Below are 14,923 nucleotides of genomic sequence, written 5' to 3'. Positions count from 1 at the left end.
TGAAAATAAGATGGCATCTGGGCTGTGGCAGAGCTGACACGTGCAAAACCCAGGTCTGGGGGTGGGTCTGACGTTAGTGGGGATCACCCTGACTAGGCCACGAGGCTCACTCATACTGCTGAGGGCTGGGTCTGTGGCAGGCCCTCCGGGCTGGGCCAGAATACCTGGTCAGTGGGACTGATGAGGCTGCTGCATGCTGGGGTGTGCGTTGCTGGTGCAGGGACAAATGAGCCTGACCCTGCACTGGCTGGCACATACAGCATCAAATCTGAAGTCACCCCAGTGAGGTTTCCTGAGGACGCTCCCCTAACAGACTGTTGGGCTCAGACCCTGACCACAGGGCAGATCACATGACATGTAGTCTGACCTTGGAGTGCATGTGTAGGACCTGGCCTCCTTCATGCATGTAGACAGCATGTCCACTTGCGTTCAGAGGACATGATGGCCAGCTCATTTAGACCAGCGGGGCACATTACCGGCCGCATCATAGGATGGAAAGCAGAACAGATTGGACTTTTCCCCTGGCCAAGCTTTGCAGTGTGTTCTGCATTTGTAGATGCGCTAAAGTGGACTTGGTCGGCCTGTAGACCTTGGAAAGATTTTCTCAACCCTGGAGGTCCAAAACTGACAACAACATCTTAAAACTAACAAAACCACCTAACACCTTTGGAATACTCTTCCCACATTGGGGTCTTTAGGATCAACAGATCTCTCATCTCCAGGTGTTGATGTGGTCGGACGGCAAGGAGTGGCCCTCCCTCCGTCCCCTGTGCATCCAAGAGGAAAGGACTTAAACGTTCGTCCCACCCACCTTCCTTTGTACCCGACCTTCCCCACCCTAATCAGAGGCCCACATGGATATTTAAAATAAAATTAAAGTAATAAATCTCAACTGTTCCATTTTTAGTCCAGCTCCCATTAACGTGCCTGGAAAAGCCCAGGTGGTTGGGCTGCTTGAACCAAATGGGACACAGCTGCTGACCCGGGCCAACCGCCACAGCCATCTGGGACGAGAACCAGTGGTTGGAAGATTGTTCTCTGTAACTCTGCCTTTCAATAAATAAAGTCTTTACCAAAAACAGCAACCACAGCCTGTGATCTGAGCATAGTATAGACCTATAGATCTGTATATAAGCAAAGATTTTTGGTAACTGAAAGATACATTTAGTACTCAGTATTTCTCACTTTTTTTTTTTTTTTGAGATTTATTTATTTTATTTGAAAGAGGTTCAGAGAATGAGAGGAAGAAAAATCCAATCTCCTGGTTTCGTCCTGCAGTTACTGCAGCAACCAGAGCTTGACTGGGGTGGAGCTGGAGCCAGGAGCTGCTTCTGGGTCTCCCACATGGATGTAGGGGCCCAGGTATGCGCTGTCTCCCACTACTTCCCAGGCCGTTAGCAGGGAGCTGGATCAGAAGTGGAGCCCATGTGGAGTGACTGCCCCAGAGGGGGCACCCGCTATGGCTCTGAGTGGTCCAAGTTACTCTCAAGGATAGAGCCCTGTCTGGTTTGGTTTCTGTTCTGATCAGTCTCAGGGCACTGTAGTCTTGAGCATGGTAGTGTGTGTGGGGGGGGGAGGGGGTACAAAATAGTCCTTAGAGTGGGACTTTTATTGTTTATTATTTATTTTGCTAATTTGCTTTGTGATGTGGGTCTCTCAGGAGTCTGTTAAATGTGTCTTTGTTTTGTTTTTCTTAGGAGAGAGCGTTGCCGTTATCCTCTAGGCTGTTTGGAGAGAGTGACTCAATGCACCTTGGGCAGGCAGTCTGCGGGGATGAAGTGGTTGGGAGAGTCCAAGAACATGGTGCTGAATGGCCGCAGGAACGGAGGCAAAGTGTCTGAGCGTCAGCAGAGCCCGTCCAAAGCGCAGCCCGCAGGCAAGGACGCCTTGAAGGCCGGCCGGAGCGCAGGCGAGCGCAAGGCCAGCAGATGTACGTACACGCCCCAGTGCGCGGCTCCCGCTGTGCTGCGGTCGCCTCTGTCCACAGTGGACTCTGTCCTACAAGACGGTTATGCTGTTGTAGTTAACAATACAGGTGTTACAGTATGGAAAACCCAAATCTAGTGCTGAAGGTTAGATAGCTAGCTAGCTAGATAGATAATTTTAATCAGTTTTTTTATCTTTGTTCTTTATGTTTAAAGTACTGTTGCTGAATTTTTTGTAAGTTTAAACTGTATTTCTTGTGATGTAAATCTGTTTTTGATGAGTTCTATAACTGATGCCGAATAATAGGAATAATAAAGTTAGCTCTGATGTCGATGAGGTTATAGATAAAACTGTTAGAGCAGCTGCACATCCATAGCCATCCAGTCAGAGGGTCAGTGTTCCGGCTGGCAACGAGGCACTGCTCACCGCGTCACTTTATGACTTCTGTGCCTCCCAGCGGGAACAAGTTGATTTTCTCAGAGTCAGAGCTTTGGTTTTGTATATATTTTTATTTCATAGTGGCTCTCAGTAGTAAAACAAAATGCCCAAGCCTCGGTGTTGAACTCTGGAGGCTGCTGAGTAGTCTGTGCCGCCGTGAGGACCGCATTTTCAGTCTCTGCTCTAACAGAGATCTTGATGCTGGTGGATTTTAGAAAACACACACGCATATATAAAGAGCCTGGCGCGGTGGCCTAGTGGCTAAAGTCCTCACCTTGAAAGCGCCAGGATCCCATATGGGCACTGGATCTAATCCCAGCAGCCCCACTTCCCATCCAGTTCCCTGCTTGTGGCCTGGGAAAGCAGCCAAGGACGGCCCAAAGCCTTGGGACCCTGCACCCACGTGGGAGACCTGGAAGAAGCTCCTGGCTCCTGGCTTCGGATCAGCTCAGCTCTGGCTGTTGTAGCCACTTGGGGAATGAACCAGTGGACAGAAGATCTTCCTCTCTGTCTCTCCTCCTCTCTGTATATCTGACTTGCCAATAAAACTAGTAAATAAATCTTTAAAGAAAATTTAAAGATATATTTTATTTATTTGCAAGACCTCAGAGAGCTTGTGTCTGCTGATTCACACTCCCCAGGTGGCCTCGGTGGCTGGAGTTAGGCCCATCCAAAGCCAGGAGCTGCTTCTGGGTCGGCCGCATGGGTGTAGGGCCCGAGTCCTTAGACCATCCTCCGCTGCTTTCCCAGGCCCTTCACTTAGCAGGGAACTGTATTGGAAATGGAGCAGCCAGGACTCAAATTGGTTCCCATAGGGGATGCTGGCACTGCAAGCAGTGGTTTTTCTTACTACGGCACAGTATCAGCCCCTGGATTTTCTCAGCTTGTGTTGGAATTAACTTTGTTCCAGTGGTTTGGATCAGCGGGGGGGTTGTTTTTTGGAGTTTTAGATAGATTATACCCGTTCTGATTAATTTCCTTCTTATCTTCCAGGGGGTTTCTGCTATTCATCGGCCCAGGATGGCCTTAACCTAGTTCTGTGGCAGCTGTTTCTGTAAAACGGTTTTACAGTCTTTCTTATTTCTTTCTTATTTATTTACTTTCTTATTTCTACCTTTTCTATGATTCGTTTTTTTCTTTTCTCACCTGATATTTTAGTTTTGAGATTTGTTGTCTCGTTCAGTTGCACCCCTCCCAAGCTAGAATTCATGCTTGGGATGAAGGTAGACGGGGAGCCGTGGTGGAAGGGCTTCCCGCGTGGGTGCCAGCCGCCCTGTGGCTGCGGTGGAAGGGCTTCCCGCGTGGGTGCCAGCCCCTCTGTGGCTGCGGTGGAAGGGCTTCCCGCGTGGGTGCCAGCCGCCCTGTGGCTGCGGTGGAAGGGCTTCCCGCGTGGGTGCCAGCGCCCTGTGGCTGCGGTGGAAGGGCTTCCCGCGTGGGTGCCAGCCGCCCTGTGGCTGCGGTGGAAGGGCTTCCCGCGTGGGTGCCAGCCGCCCTGTGGCTGCGGTGGAAGGGCTTCCCGCGTGGGTGCCAGCCGCCCTGTGGCTGCGGTGGAAGGGCTTCCCGCGTGGGTGCCAGCCCCTCTGTGGCTGCGGTGGAAGGGCTTCCCGCGTGGGTGCCAGCCGCCCTGTGGCTGCGGTGGGCCTGCACCTTGACTCTTATAGCGTTATTTCATGAGAATTGAAAGATTTAAAAATGATAATAACCAGATAAGTGTTATTGGTTCTGGTCCGTAAGTTACCCATCTTTTAAGCCTTTTAACACATTGTTGTTGGCTTCCTTTGTATATCATAGTACAAAAAACGTTTTTATTTGTTTTAATTGTTGGAGATCACTAAGGATTTAGAAATTACTTTGCTGAGAGTAGACAGGTGTAGGGGAATGGATTAGAGAAAGGCATGCTGTGAGGATGGCAGCGTCATGGTGCGCACTGGGCAGGACGGGCGCCGACAGCCGGGGACGAAGGGCACCTGGTGCACACAGCTCAGTGCTTGTCTGGGTAAGAGGCTGCAGCTTCCCCTGAGGCAGAGCTCCAAGACACACACCATGTGGGCGCCACACTGAGAGGGAGTGGGCAGCTCAGCGGAGCCGTTGTACTCGGAATAGGCAGAGAATGGGCTGGGAAAGAGAGCTGCAACTCCGCTGTCAGCCGGCTGAATCTGACACACGTCTCGAGAGTTCTGCCCAGGAACCAGGAATGCTCATTCTTCTCGGACACGCACGGACCATTCCCTTCCGTGGAGTGCAGTCTAGGCCTTTCCAAAGGGCGCCATCCAAAATGCGTTCCTGAGCCAAGGGCATCTCATGTTGGTGGAGATACCCGATGTTGTTAGGACAGCAAACTGTGCAGTGAGCTGCAGATTCAGTGCAGTCTGTACAGGCCAAGATGGCTTTGCAGGAGAGGCCTGCCTGATGCTGACGTCTGTGGAACCGGAAGCACCCCCAGCAGCCAGTCCGGAAAGCGAACAGAATGAGGGGCGACATTTAGCCTACGGTGAGGAGGCCCACGACCTCACAGTACATGGGTTCGTTTTCTGACTCCAGCTTGCCACCATTGCACACCCTGGAAAGCAGCTGTGATGGCTCAAGGAAAGGGGTTCCTGCCTGCCCTGCAGTTCCTGACTTTGGCCTCAGCCCCTTGGGGGCATCTGACAGTGAAACGTGGGGGGAAGGTGTGCCTCTGGTGCTTAAACCAATACAGCGGGAAGCGCATCTAGCTGGGAAACTGCTGCTTTATAATTTAGTACATAAATGCATTGTTCAAATCCCTGATTTTCTGGCATGTGTTTGTTAATCTGTAGATTGATGGAATACAATTATGAGTCCAGAAATCCCACATTTTCAGTCACTTGATTTTTTGGCAAGAGTGCAAGGGAAATTCAGTGGGAAATAGTGTTTTCGGGGGGTCGACGCAGTGGTGCACTAGGCTAACCCTGTGCTTTGCAGCACCAGGATTCCATATGGGAACTGGCCACTTTGTGCAGCTATTCCACTTCCCCCCCAGATCCCTGCTACTGGCCTAGGAAGACAGCAGAAGATGGCGCAAGTGCTTGGGACTCTGCACTCATCAGGGGACCCTGAGGAAGCTACTCGCTCCCAGCTTGGAATCAGCCCAACTCTGGCTGTTGCAGCTCCGTGGGTAGCAAACCAGTGGGTTGAAGACCTTTATCTCTCCGTCTCTGTAAAGCCTGCCTTTCAAGTAATAATAAAACCTTGAAAAAAAAGCCTTACCAACAAAGGGTGCCTTTCTTTTTTCAACAAAAGAAAACAAATAATCTTTTCCACATACAAAAGAAACTCCTGTATCACATCATATGTAAAAGTTAAAATGGATCAATGACCTAAAAATGAAAGTAAAACGTTGCAAAACCTTCTACAGGAAAACAGGCATAAATTTTCTTGACATGGTATGAGGCAGTGTAATACTAAAAACACAAGGAGGAACAGCAGAAAGGCAGGGCTTCATCGAAACTGCACACCTTCGACCCACAGCGTGCAAGAAAGTACACAACATTCCCGAATCGTGTGAGGGGCTAGTTCCTAGAATATATATACACATGTGAAATTTTCATAGAAACAGTACAAAAAGGTGTTGAGTTTTTGAGAGGAAAGCACAAGGCAAACGCCTGTCTGCTCCTTACTGCTGAATGTCACAGCTGAGGCAGCGAGCGCTCCATCAGGGTCTGTGTGCAGGCAGAGACCGAGCACCTGAACCTGCCTCCTGCTGTCTGCCAGGCTAAAGGAGCTGGGAGCTGGAGCAGAGCCCGACCTGAGCCTCGGCCACCTAAGCTGGGGTGCTGCAGTGAGAAGCTGTCTGAGCCACCACACAGGATGCCTGTGCTCAAAGCCCAGGTTTAAAATGGCCACAGACTCCTTCAAAGATACAGATAGTCAGTACACTCAAGAGGTCATTGAGGTGTGAAAGCACCTCTTCACAGGCCCAGTGCTGTAGCCTAGTGGCTAAAGTCCTTGCTTTGAAATCGCCAGGATCCCATATGGGCATCAGTTCTAATCCCGGCAGCCCCACTTCCCATCCAGCTTCCTACTTGTGGCCTGGGAAAGCAGTGGAGGACGGCCCAAAGCCTTGGGACCCTGCACCCATGTGGGTGACCCAGTAGTGGCTCCAGGCTCCTGGCTGTTAAAGCCACTTGGAGAGAGAATCAGCAGGTTGAAGATCTTTCTCTATAGCTCTTTCTAATAAAAAATACCTTAAAAAAAAAACCAAACCCTCTAATCCGAAAGAGGTGTTGGCCAGTGTGTGAGAATTTAAAACACGTCCTGGTGGTGGAAATGTGTGAGGATGAAGCTGCCTGGCCGCCCAGCACTTCCACTGTGCAGCGTGTAACTATAATGGAAGTACAGGCGTACGCAGTCAGTGTTGGATACAAGCGCTCCTGGTGACATTCTTCCCACTGAGTGGTAGCAACCCATGTGCATACACAAGGGGCGTGTCCTCACAGAGTGTGCTTAGGCCAGGAGGAGTGAAGTCGGGCCCTGAGACGTGGTTGCGGTGCTCCGGGCTTGTGTAGGAAGGGACATGGACGGCTGCTCACGGACAGGGGTCTTCTCTCTGGGCTGATGGTTGCGTAACTGGATGCGTGTGAAGATACTGGACTGCACACTTGCAGTGGGTGAATTGCATCTGACTAAAGCAGTTACAGAAGGCGGCGTCAGTGCTCCGTGGACGCCGTGGCCATCTGCCCGCTGTCGAGCTCCGTGTGCCTGTCGTGTTCTGTGAAGAACCTCTCTGGCGCACTGCTTGTCTGACTCCTCGTTGTGGAAACCTTAGCATATTGCTGTTGGCCTTTGTGAGTGAGAGGACCAGCTCCTTGAAAAGAACATTCACTGAGATCCACGTGCGTCAGTCTTAATCACCGTTGCTGGAACTGCACAGAAATGCGGTGTCCTTGTCCTTTGCACTGCGCTTCTTCCACAATTAAATCCATTTATTCTCAGTTCCATATTTTGGTCTGTGTTCTTATTTATTGGAACCGATATCAATTAGAAATAAGCATGTCATTCTATCTCTGCCACCTAGAGGTTCTTTTTTTTAATTCAATAGATTTACAGAGAGAAGGAGAGAAAGATCTTTTTTTTTTTTTTAAAGATTGTTTTATTTTTATTGCAAAGATATACAGAGAGAAGGAGAGAGAGAGGATGATCTTCCATCTGATGATTCAACCCCAAGTGACCGCAATGGCTGGAGCTGTGCCAATGTGAAGCCAGGAGTTCTTCCTGGTCTTCCATGCGGGTGCAGGGTCCCAAGGCTTTGGGCCGTCCTCTGCTGCTTTCCCAGGCCACAAGCAGGGAGCTGGACGGGAAGAGGGGCCGCCGGGATTAGAACTGGTGACTCTATGGGATCCCGGCGCGTTCAAGGTGAGGACTTTAGCCACTAGGCCATTATGCCAGGCCCCAGAAAGATCTTCTGTCTGATGTTTCACTCCCTAAATGGCTGCAACAGCCGGAGCTGACCTGATCCAGAGCCGGAAGCTTCTTCCTGGTCGCTCACGTGGGTGCAGGGTCCCAAGGCTTTGGGCCATCCTCTACTGCCTTCCCAGGCAGGCAGAGAGCTGGATGGGAAGTGAAACAGCTGGGATTAGAACTGGCACCCATAATGGGATCCCGTCAGATGCAAGGCGAAGACTTGGCCACTAGACTGTCACGCTGTGCTGAGATTTAAGGTTCCCAAGCTCTGAGCCTCAACTGCTGACACAGCAGGTAAAATCCCTCTTCCACCCAGAAAAATGAGGCTGAACTGTGTGCACCTTGAGTCTTTTGTGGGGACATATCGGAGCCAAGTTCAGCAGCTCTGTGCTGCCAGCATCCCGTGTGCCAGTGCCAGCTCAACTTCCAGCTGCTCAGTTTCTGATTCGGGTTGCTGCCAGTGTGCCTGAGAAGGCCACAAAAGGTGACCCTTCCTGGGCCTGGTGCGGTAGCCTTGTGGCTAACGTGCTCACCTTGAACGCACCGGGATGCCATATGGGAGACCTGGAAGAAGAGCTCTTGGCTCCTGGCTTTGGATTGCCGCAGCACTGGCCGTTGCAGTCACTTGGGGAGTAAATCATTGGACGAAAGATATTTCTCTATATCTCCTCTCTATATATATCTCTAACTGCAGTAAAAATAAATTTTACAAAAAAAGGTGACCCTTCTGTCCATGCGGGAGACCAGGGTGGGGTTCTGGTGCCTGGCCTCAGCCTGGCCCAGCTCAGACTTTGCAGACACTGGGAGAGTGAGCCAGCAGATGGAAGAGCCCTCTCTGTGTCCCTCGGGACACGCCCTTTACAGTTGTGACGCCGCGTGCTGCTCTGGGTAGCCTCCCACTGCAGTCCTGTCTTGGCGTATGGTGTTGCTGAGGCATCCTCTGGCGGGGAGAGGAAAGCTTTGAACCAAAGCCGGCCACACTCAGTTCCCGGAACTGGTGTTCCTTGCTTACCAGCTCCCCAGGCGTACTGAATTCTTAGGTTAAGTGATTTCTGTTTGCTAAAGGTGTTAGAGAAGTCTGTTGATTTCCAGCTGGAGTTTACTTTGCTCTCTTCCTCACAGGCCATGGGAGCTCAGGGTTCGAAGGGCAGAGCCGCTACGTGCCGTCTTCTGGGATGTCCGCCAAGGAGCTCTGCGAGAACGACGACCTCGCCACCAGCCTGGTTCTCGACCCTTATTTAGGTTTTCAAACACACAAAATGAATACTAGGTAATTTAAAGATTTTATCCTGAGTGGAATAGATGATGATATCGAATTTAAGAAAATAGATGGCTAATTTTATCTCTGCTCAAAAGTTAAAATGCCTTGGAAGGAAAGTGGTTGGTCTCTGCAGAGTTCCATGTGAGGACCCGAGAGGAGCAGGCCGAGCCCTGTGCGCGGCACGGCAGTTCACCTCCGTGTTCACATACAGAGCTGCACGAGGCCTTTGTTATGCTTTAAACACTGCTGGTAATGGTCTCCGCAGCATCCATAAGACCGTGAAGGCTGTGGTCGCGTTTTCCTGTGTCAAGTAGGTTATCAGTCTGTTTTTGTGAATTGTTCAACATGGTGTTCTGTTTTTGTTCCTCCCCCCTCCCTTAAGAAATTTATTTATTTGAAAGGCAGAGTTAGAGTGAACGAGATGGTCCACCTGCTGGCTCAGCCCATATGGCCACAGTGACTAGGCCTTGCTGGTCTGAAGCTGGGCGCCAGGAGCTGCTTCAGGCTCTCTTGAGCCAGTCCCTGTATGTGAAGCGGCTGACCTACTCCATGATCCCAGCTGGCTTTCTGCTGCATAATTCCCTTTGTATGAAGGAAATTCTGCCACCGTAGCCCAGCTTTGAGATTCTAAGTCATTTTTAATGACATTATATTCAGTATACATGTAAGTAAGAAAATAGGTGTGGGGCCTGCACTGTGGCGGGCAGACTTAGCTTCCACCCTTGGGCTCCGGCATCTCATATGGACAGCAGTTTGGGGCCTGGCTGCACCACTTCCAGTCCAGTTCTCTGCTAATGTGCCTGGGAAGGCTGCAGAGGATGGTCCAAGTGCTTGGGCCCTGCACCCGTATGGGAGACCTGGAGGAGGCTCCTGGCTCCTGGCTTCAGGTTGGCTTGACTTCAGCCTGTGCTGCACTCTGGGAAGTGAACCAGAGGGTGGATGATCTCATACTCTCTGTCTCTCCTCCCTCTGTAATTCTTTCAAATTAAATAAATAAATAAATGCCCAGCCTACTTTCTGCTGAGTTTTTTGTTGTCACTCCTGTTTTGCTGAGTTGAGACATGTGTCTGACTCACGGCCACATAGAACAGTGCAGTGTCATCGGTGCGTTGCGTGGAGGCGCGTGGCTTTCACCTTGAATCAGTAAGAGGGATTGTATCCATTAGGTGTGTTGTACTGAGACATAGAGACGTGCATGGAGGCGTAACATTTAGAAAGGAGTAGGTGTGGGGGTCTCCTGTGCCTTGCAAACAGGAATACCTTAAACCGCGGCATCCCAGCCAGAGCTGTGGTGGCTTGTGAAGGAGCATCCTGTGTCCCAAGCCTGTGCTCTGCCTAGGGCTGAAAGGTCACGTGCTTCCGGCCTCGGCAGCAGGAAGCGCTCCTCTCCTGCAGAGCGCCTCCCAGACCCGCTGTGTGCAGGCCCCTCAGAGTCCAAGGGAACTGCAGGCTTTGGCCTGCTACCCTTTGTGCTGGGGCCTGGATTGGATTGTGCAATTGTTTTATTTGTTTTAGGTGTTTTTGTTTATTTTAAGATGTTTTCATTTTTACTGAATGGGAGAATCAACAGAGAGGAGACAGGTAGATCCTCCATCCACTGGGTCACTCCCTAATGGTGTAACGCTGGGACTGGTCCAGCCCACAGCCAGGATGCAGGAGCTTCCTGCATGTCTCCCACATGGGTACCCCAGGACCTGGACCTGGACCATCCTCCGCTGTCCTGCAGGCCACAGCAGGAACTGGCTCTGAAGTAGAGCGGTCAGTGCATGAACTGGGACCCGTATGGGATGCCAGCACCACAGGTGGAGGTTTCACCCATCATGCCACCACACTGGCTGCTGGGATTCAGTCTCTAACAGGCTACCCTAACCTACCAGGCACAAAGTGATGAGATGAAATTCTTTTCTGTAAGTTTCCTAGGGCTCCCTTGAAACTGTAGTCGGAGTGAGTGTTGTCATGGTGCCAGTTTAAGCTGCTGCCTGTGAAGCTGGCATCCCATATGGGAACCATTTCCTGTCCCAGCTGCTCCACTTTCCATCCAGCTCCTTGCTGATTGCCTCTGAAAGCAGCCTCAGATGCCCCCAGCCCTCGGGCCCCTGTACCCCTGTGGAAGGCCTGGCCAAAGCTCCTGGCTCAGCGTGGTTCAGTCCAGGCTGTTGCAGTCATTTGAGCAGTGGGTGTTTCTCTTGGACATTCTTCCCTATAAGTCTTCTTTTGAAATAAATAGGACTATAAAAAACAAATCTATACTCATAAAATGTAAGATTCAGGATTACCATATCAGTGCTGTTAAAACTCCATACTTTACCATATCTGATAAAAGTTTCCCCACAGGAACTGAAGCATCTGAAATGAGTTAGGCCATTTGTACTTTTCAGCACAGCTTGTGAACATAAACTGTGAAGGTGTGGTAGCCCTGGGGCCTGGCAGTGCCATGCTGCCAGCCACCCTGCCCTCCAGTCCAAGCAGTGGTGACAGACTCACAGCTACTGCCATTTAGCAAAACTGACGTCTGTTACTGACGCTTGTTCTTAATGAAACGCACATGTTTTCATTAAACCATCCTGAATATGTTTGAAAATAAGACTGTATCTTCTAGCTTCTCATCTTTTGAGCAAGAATTTAGCAGGTTATTAACCAAAGTCATTCTTAGAGATAGTGTTTTATAGAAAACAGGAAAAGTCTATAGTCTTTACTGGAGTGATAAGTGGCCAGAGATCTTCCCAGCACGCTGGCGTACAGCCCTCTGCCTCTTCAGTGCAGAAGTGACTGGAAGGTTCGTGACCTCAGCTTTTCCTTCTCCAAGGTAGAAGTATATGTATGGTGCTTCTGCAGGCGCTCTGTCCCTGTGTATGCATCTATAATTTGATAATTTTTTGTAATTTTTCTTTACCTTGTTCACTTCCTTCTGCTACATTCAGTGCACCACACCAGAAATAGTATTGTTTTGTTTTGTTTTATTCCGTTTTATTTTTGAAAGGCAGATTTACAGAGAGAGCTTTTACTCACTGACTCGTTTCCTAAATGGTCACAGTCGCCAAAGCTGAGCTATTCCAAAGCCAGGAGCTTCTTCCTGGTCTCCCTCATGGGTGGCAGGGCCCGAGCACTTGGGTCATTCTTTGCTGCCTGCCCAGGCACGTTAGCCGCGAGCTGGATGGAGGTGGGACAGCCAGGACTCCCAGCCAGCACCCAGAGAGAGTGCTGGTATCACAGGTGACAGCTTTGACTCGGATTCTGCCATGCCACAATGTACTCCATGTGTCCCCAGTGCTTAAGTTTCTGTCTTAAGATGCCCGTATTTGCTAACAAGTCAGAGTTGGAGCATGTACTCATTGCAGTTCTAGAAGATTTCTGGTTTGACTTCTCAGTTGTGAAACCTCACTTGTTTTGGTAGAAATAGAGTTGTGATGCTCTCTGATTCGCAGAGGGTTGTGAAGAAGGGCTGGGCGCTCCCTTGTTCCGATGTCAGTGAGCCGAGGAGGGGAGACGCTGGCAAGCAGAGAGTTGAGCATTTTAAAGAAATCAGGGTGGGGGTGGCATGGAGGTGAGCAGCTCTGGCAAGCCCTGTGGAATCCTGTTTGAGTCCTGGCTCTCCCTCTTGGGATCTAGCTTGCTGCGCGTGTGCCTGGGGAGGCAGTGAAAGGTGCCCCCAGTCTGTAACTCTGCCTTTCAAATGAAAATAAACAAGTCATCTCCAGGCACTTTGACTGTGAATCTGCTTGGTTTGTCTAAACTAAGCGTGCGCAGTTTTTGGTCACCCTTCCGCCACAACGCATCTAGTTTTAACATTACTACGTATGTACTTGACTGTTTATGTCCACTGTTGCATAGAAATGTCTGAATTACTTTAAAAACGGGTGCCTGACTAGGATACGGAGAGACGTCCTTCAGGCCTTTTGACTCAATCGGATGTGAGATGTGAGTTATGGAAAAGAAGGAATTTGGCAGCCTGGCATTGTGATCCCTGCTGGTCCTGCCACAGCTTCACAGTTCTCAGTACGAACAGTGAAGGATGATGCTACTACATTCAATATTGTTCCATCTGTTTTGAAATTATGCAAAGTTGCTTATTGTCATTTGTTTTTGCATTTATATAGCGCCTTTCCTTCGAGGAGCTCAAGGCATTTTTCAAAATCTGACGCTTTTCCTCACAACAACCCCGTGAGGTAGGTGGAACGCCTTACCCGTGGGAAGCAGGTGCCGCTGCCCTGGCCGGCCTGGGCCATGTTCCTCAGTGTTGTGTGATTCAGAATGCCAGTGGAAACACAAAGTCTGCATTGCTCTGCAAATCTTAAAAAAATAGTTGGGCTTGATTGTGGGTTTTCTTTTTAGTTAGTTTGTTTAAAAGATTATTTATTTATTTATTTTAAATGGAAAGTCAGATCTTCAGAGAGAAGGAGAGAGACAGAAAGATCTTCCATCTGCTGCTTTATTGGCCAAGTAGCCGCAACAGCTGAAACTGAGCCGATCAGAAGCCAGGAGCTTCTTCCAGGTCTCCCACGTGGGTGCAGGGTCCCAAGGCTCTGGGCTGTCCTCGACTGCTTTCCCAGGCCACAGGCAGGGAGCTGGGTGGGAAGCGGAGCAGCCAGGACATGAATTGGCACCCATATGGCATCCCAGTGCATGCAAGGTGAGAATTTAGACACTAGGCTGTCATGCTGGACACAGTTGTATTTTTTTTTTAAGATTTATTAATTTTTATTGCAAAGTAAAATACATAGAGAGGAGGAGAGACAGAAAGGAAGATCTTCCATCCTTTGATTTACTCCCAAGTGGCCTCAATAACCAGAGCTGCACCAATCTGAAGCCAGGAGCCAAGAGCTTCTTCCAGGTTTCCCACGTGAGTACAGCGTCCCAAGGCTTTGGGCTGCCCCCTACTGCTTTCCCAGGCCACAAGCAGGGAGCTGGATGGGAAGCAGGGTTGCTGGGATTAGAACCAGTGCCCATATGAGATCCTGGCGTGTTCAAGATGAGAACTTTAACTGCTAGGCCACAGCATCGAGCCCCCAGTTGTATTTTTAAAAACCACTTGTGCTCCATAGCAGGGTAACTGGAAGAAAACAAGCCCTCATCCAGATCAGGGGTAATTGCCCAGGGCTGGCGGGCACAGGTGGCAGGCTCCACCAGGGCTGTCCTGGGTGGCGTTTGCTGGTCATCAGTCTGCAGCCACCGTTTATCCAGAGGGGAGGTGCTCCCTGTACTGCCTCGAGTCTTGCAGCATTTCTCTCCTCTCCTGTTCTGCTCGCCTCCCCTGCCCCAGCCTCGAGCAGCTATGGACTGAACATTCACGCAGGGAGCAGTAACGGAGCTCCTCGGGCTCGGCCAGCTTTCTTCATGGTTTGCAGACAGACAGAATAGCAAGGAAGCCTGGGAATTCACTCTGGGAAGAGGGAGGACCAGGTGTGTGAGGAAGTGAATTCATATGTTTTTTCCGCTAAATTTTTAATAACTGATTATAAATAACATTTAACAATTACTACATCAGGCATTGGTCAGAACCTTGGGAAGAGGAAAATGGTTTATTTACAGTATAAAACTGTTTTAAGACAGAGAGAAAAAAGGGAAATACTGATGTGAAAGTTTCGGTCCTGGAGGCCGATGCCACGGCTTGGTAGGTTAATCCTCCACCCTCCAGGTCTGACCTTTCACATCTCGGCTGCTCCACTTCCCGTCCAGGTCCTTGATAGCCTGCAAACACATGAGAGTCCAGGAGGAAGCTTCTAGCTCTTTCCTTTGGATTAACTCAGTTCCAGCCAGTGTCCCCACTTGGGAAGTGGACTGGATAGGAAGGTATCAATCTCTGCCTCTCCTTCTCTTTGTAAATCTGCCTCCAGTGCAGACAGAGAAAGGAAAGGTTAGAACTGGAGCTGCGTGTCA

The 14,923-nt window shown here is 50.0% G+C and overlaps 1 protein-coding gene across 2 annotated transcripts in view; it reads left to right on the top strand.

Annotated features, from left to right (window-relative positions):
• The window catches only part of KMT5B (lysine methyltransferase 5B), a 62,346-nt gene that overhangs the window by 15,025 nt on the left and 32,398 nt on the right, over positions 1-14,923 (top strand). The window contains exons 2-4 of one of the 2 annotated variants that reach the window (XM_040971074.1): positions 1,698-1,930; positions 8,908-9,055; positions 13,144-13,212. In XM_040971074.1, the coding sequence (XP_040827008.1) occupies positions 1,774-1,930; positions 8,908-9,055; positions 13,144-13,212 (374 nt within the window). In that variant the 5' untranslated portion in view covers positions 1,698-1,773. The remainder of the gene's footprint in view (positions 1-1,697; positions 1,931-8,907; positions 9,056-13,143; positions 13,213-14,923) is intronic. The other variant, XM_040971075.1, reaches the window with a different exon arrangement.

Source organism: Ochotona curzoniae, unplaced genomic scaffold (assembly GCF_017591425.1).
Source record: "Ochotona curzoniae isolate NIBS_2020 unplaced genomic scaffold, NIBS_Ocur_1.0 scaffold_4937, whole genome shotgun sequence".
NCBI classification, from domain to species: Eukaryota; Metazoa; Chordata; class Mammalia; order Lagomorpha; family Ochotonidae; genus Ochotona; species Ochotona curzoniae.
The sequence above is the reverse complement of the archived record's forward strand: the minus strand, read 5'-3'. Positions and strand labels throughout refer to the sequence as shown.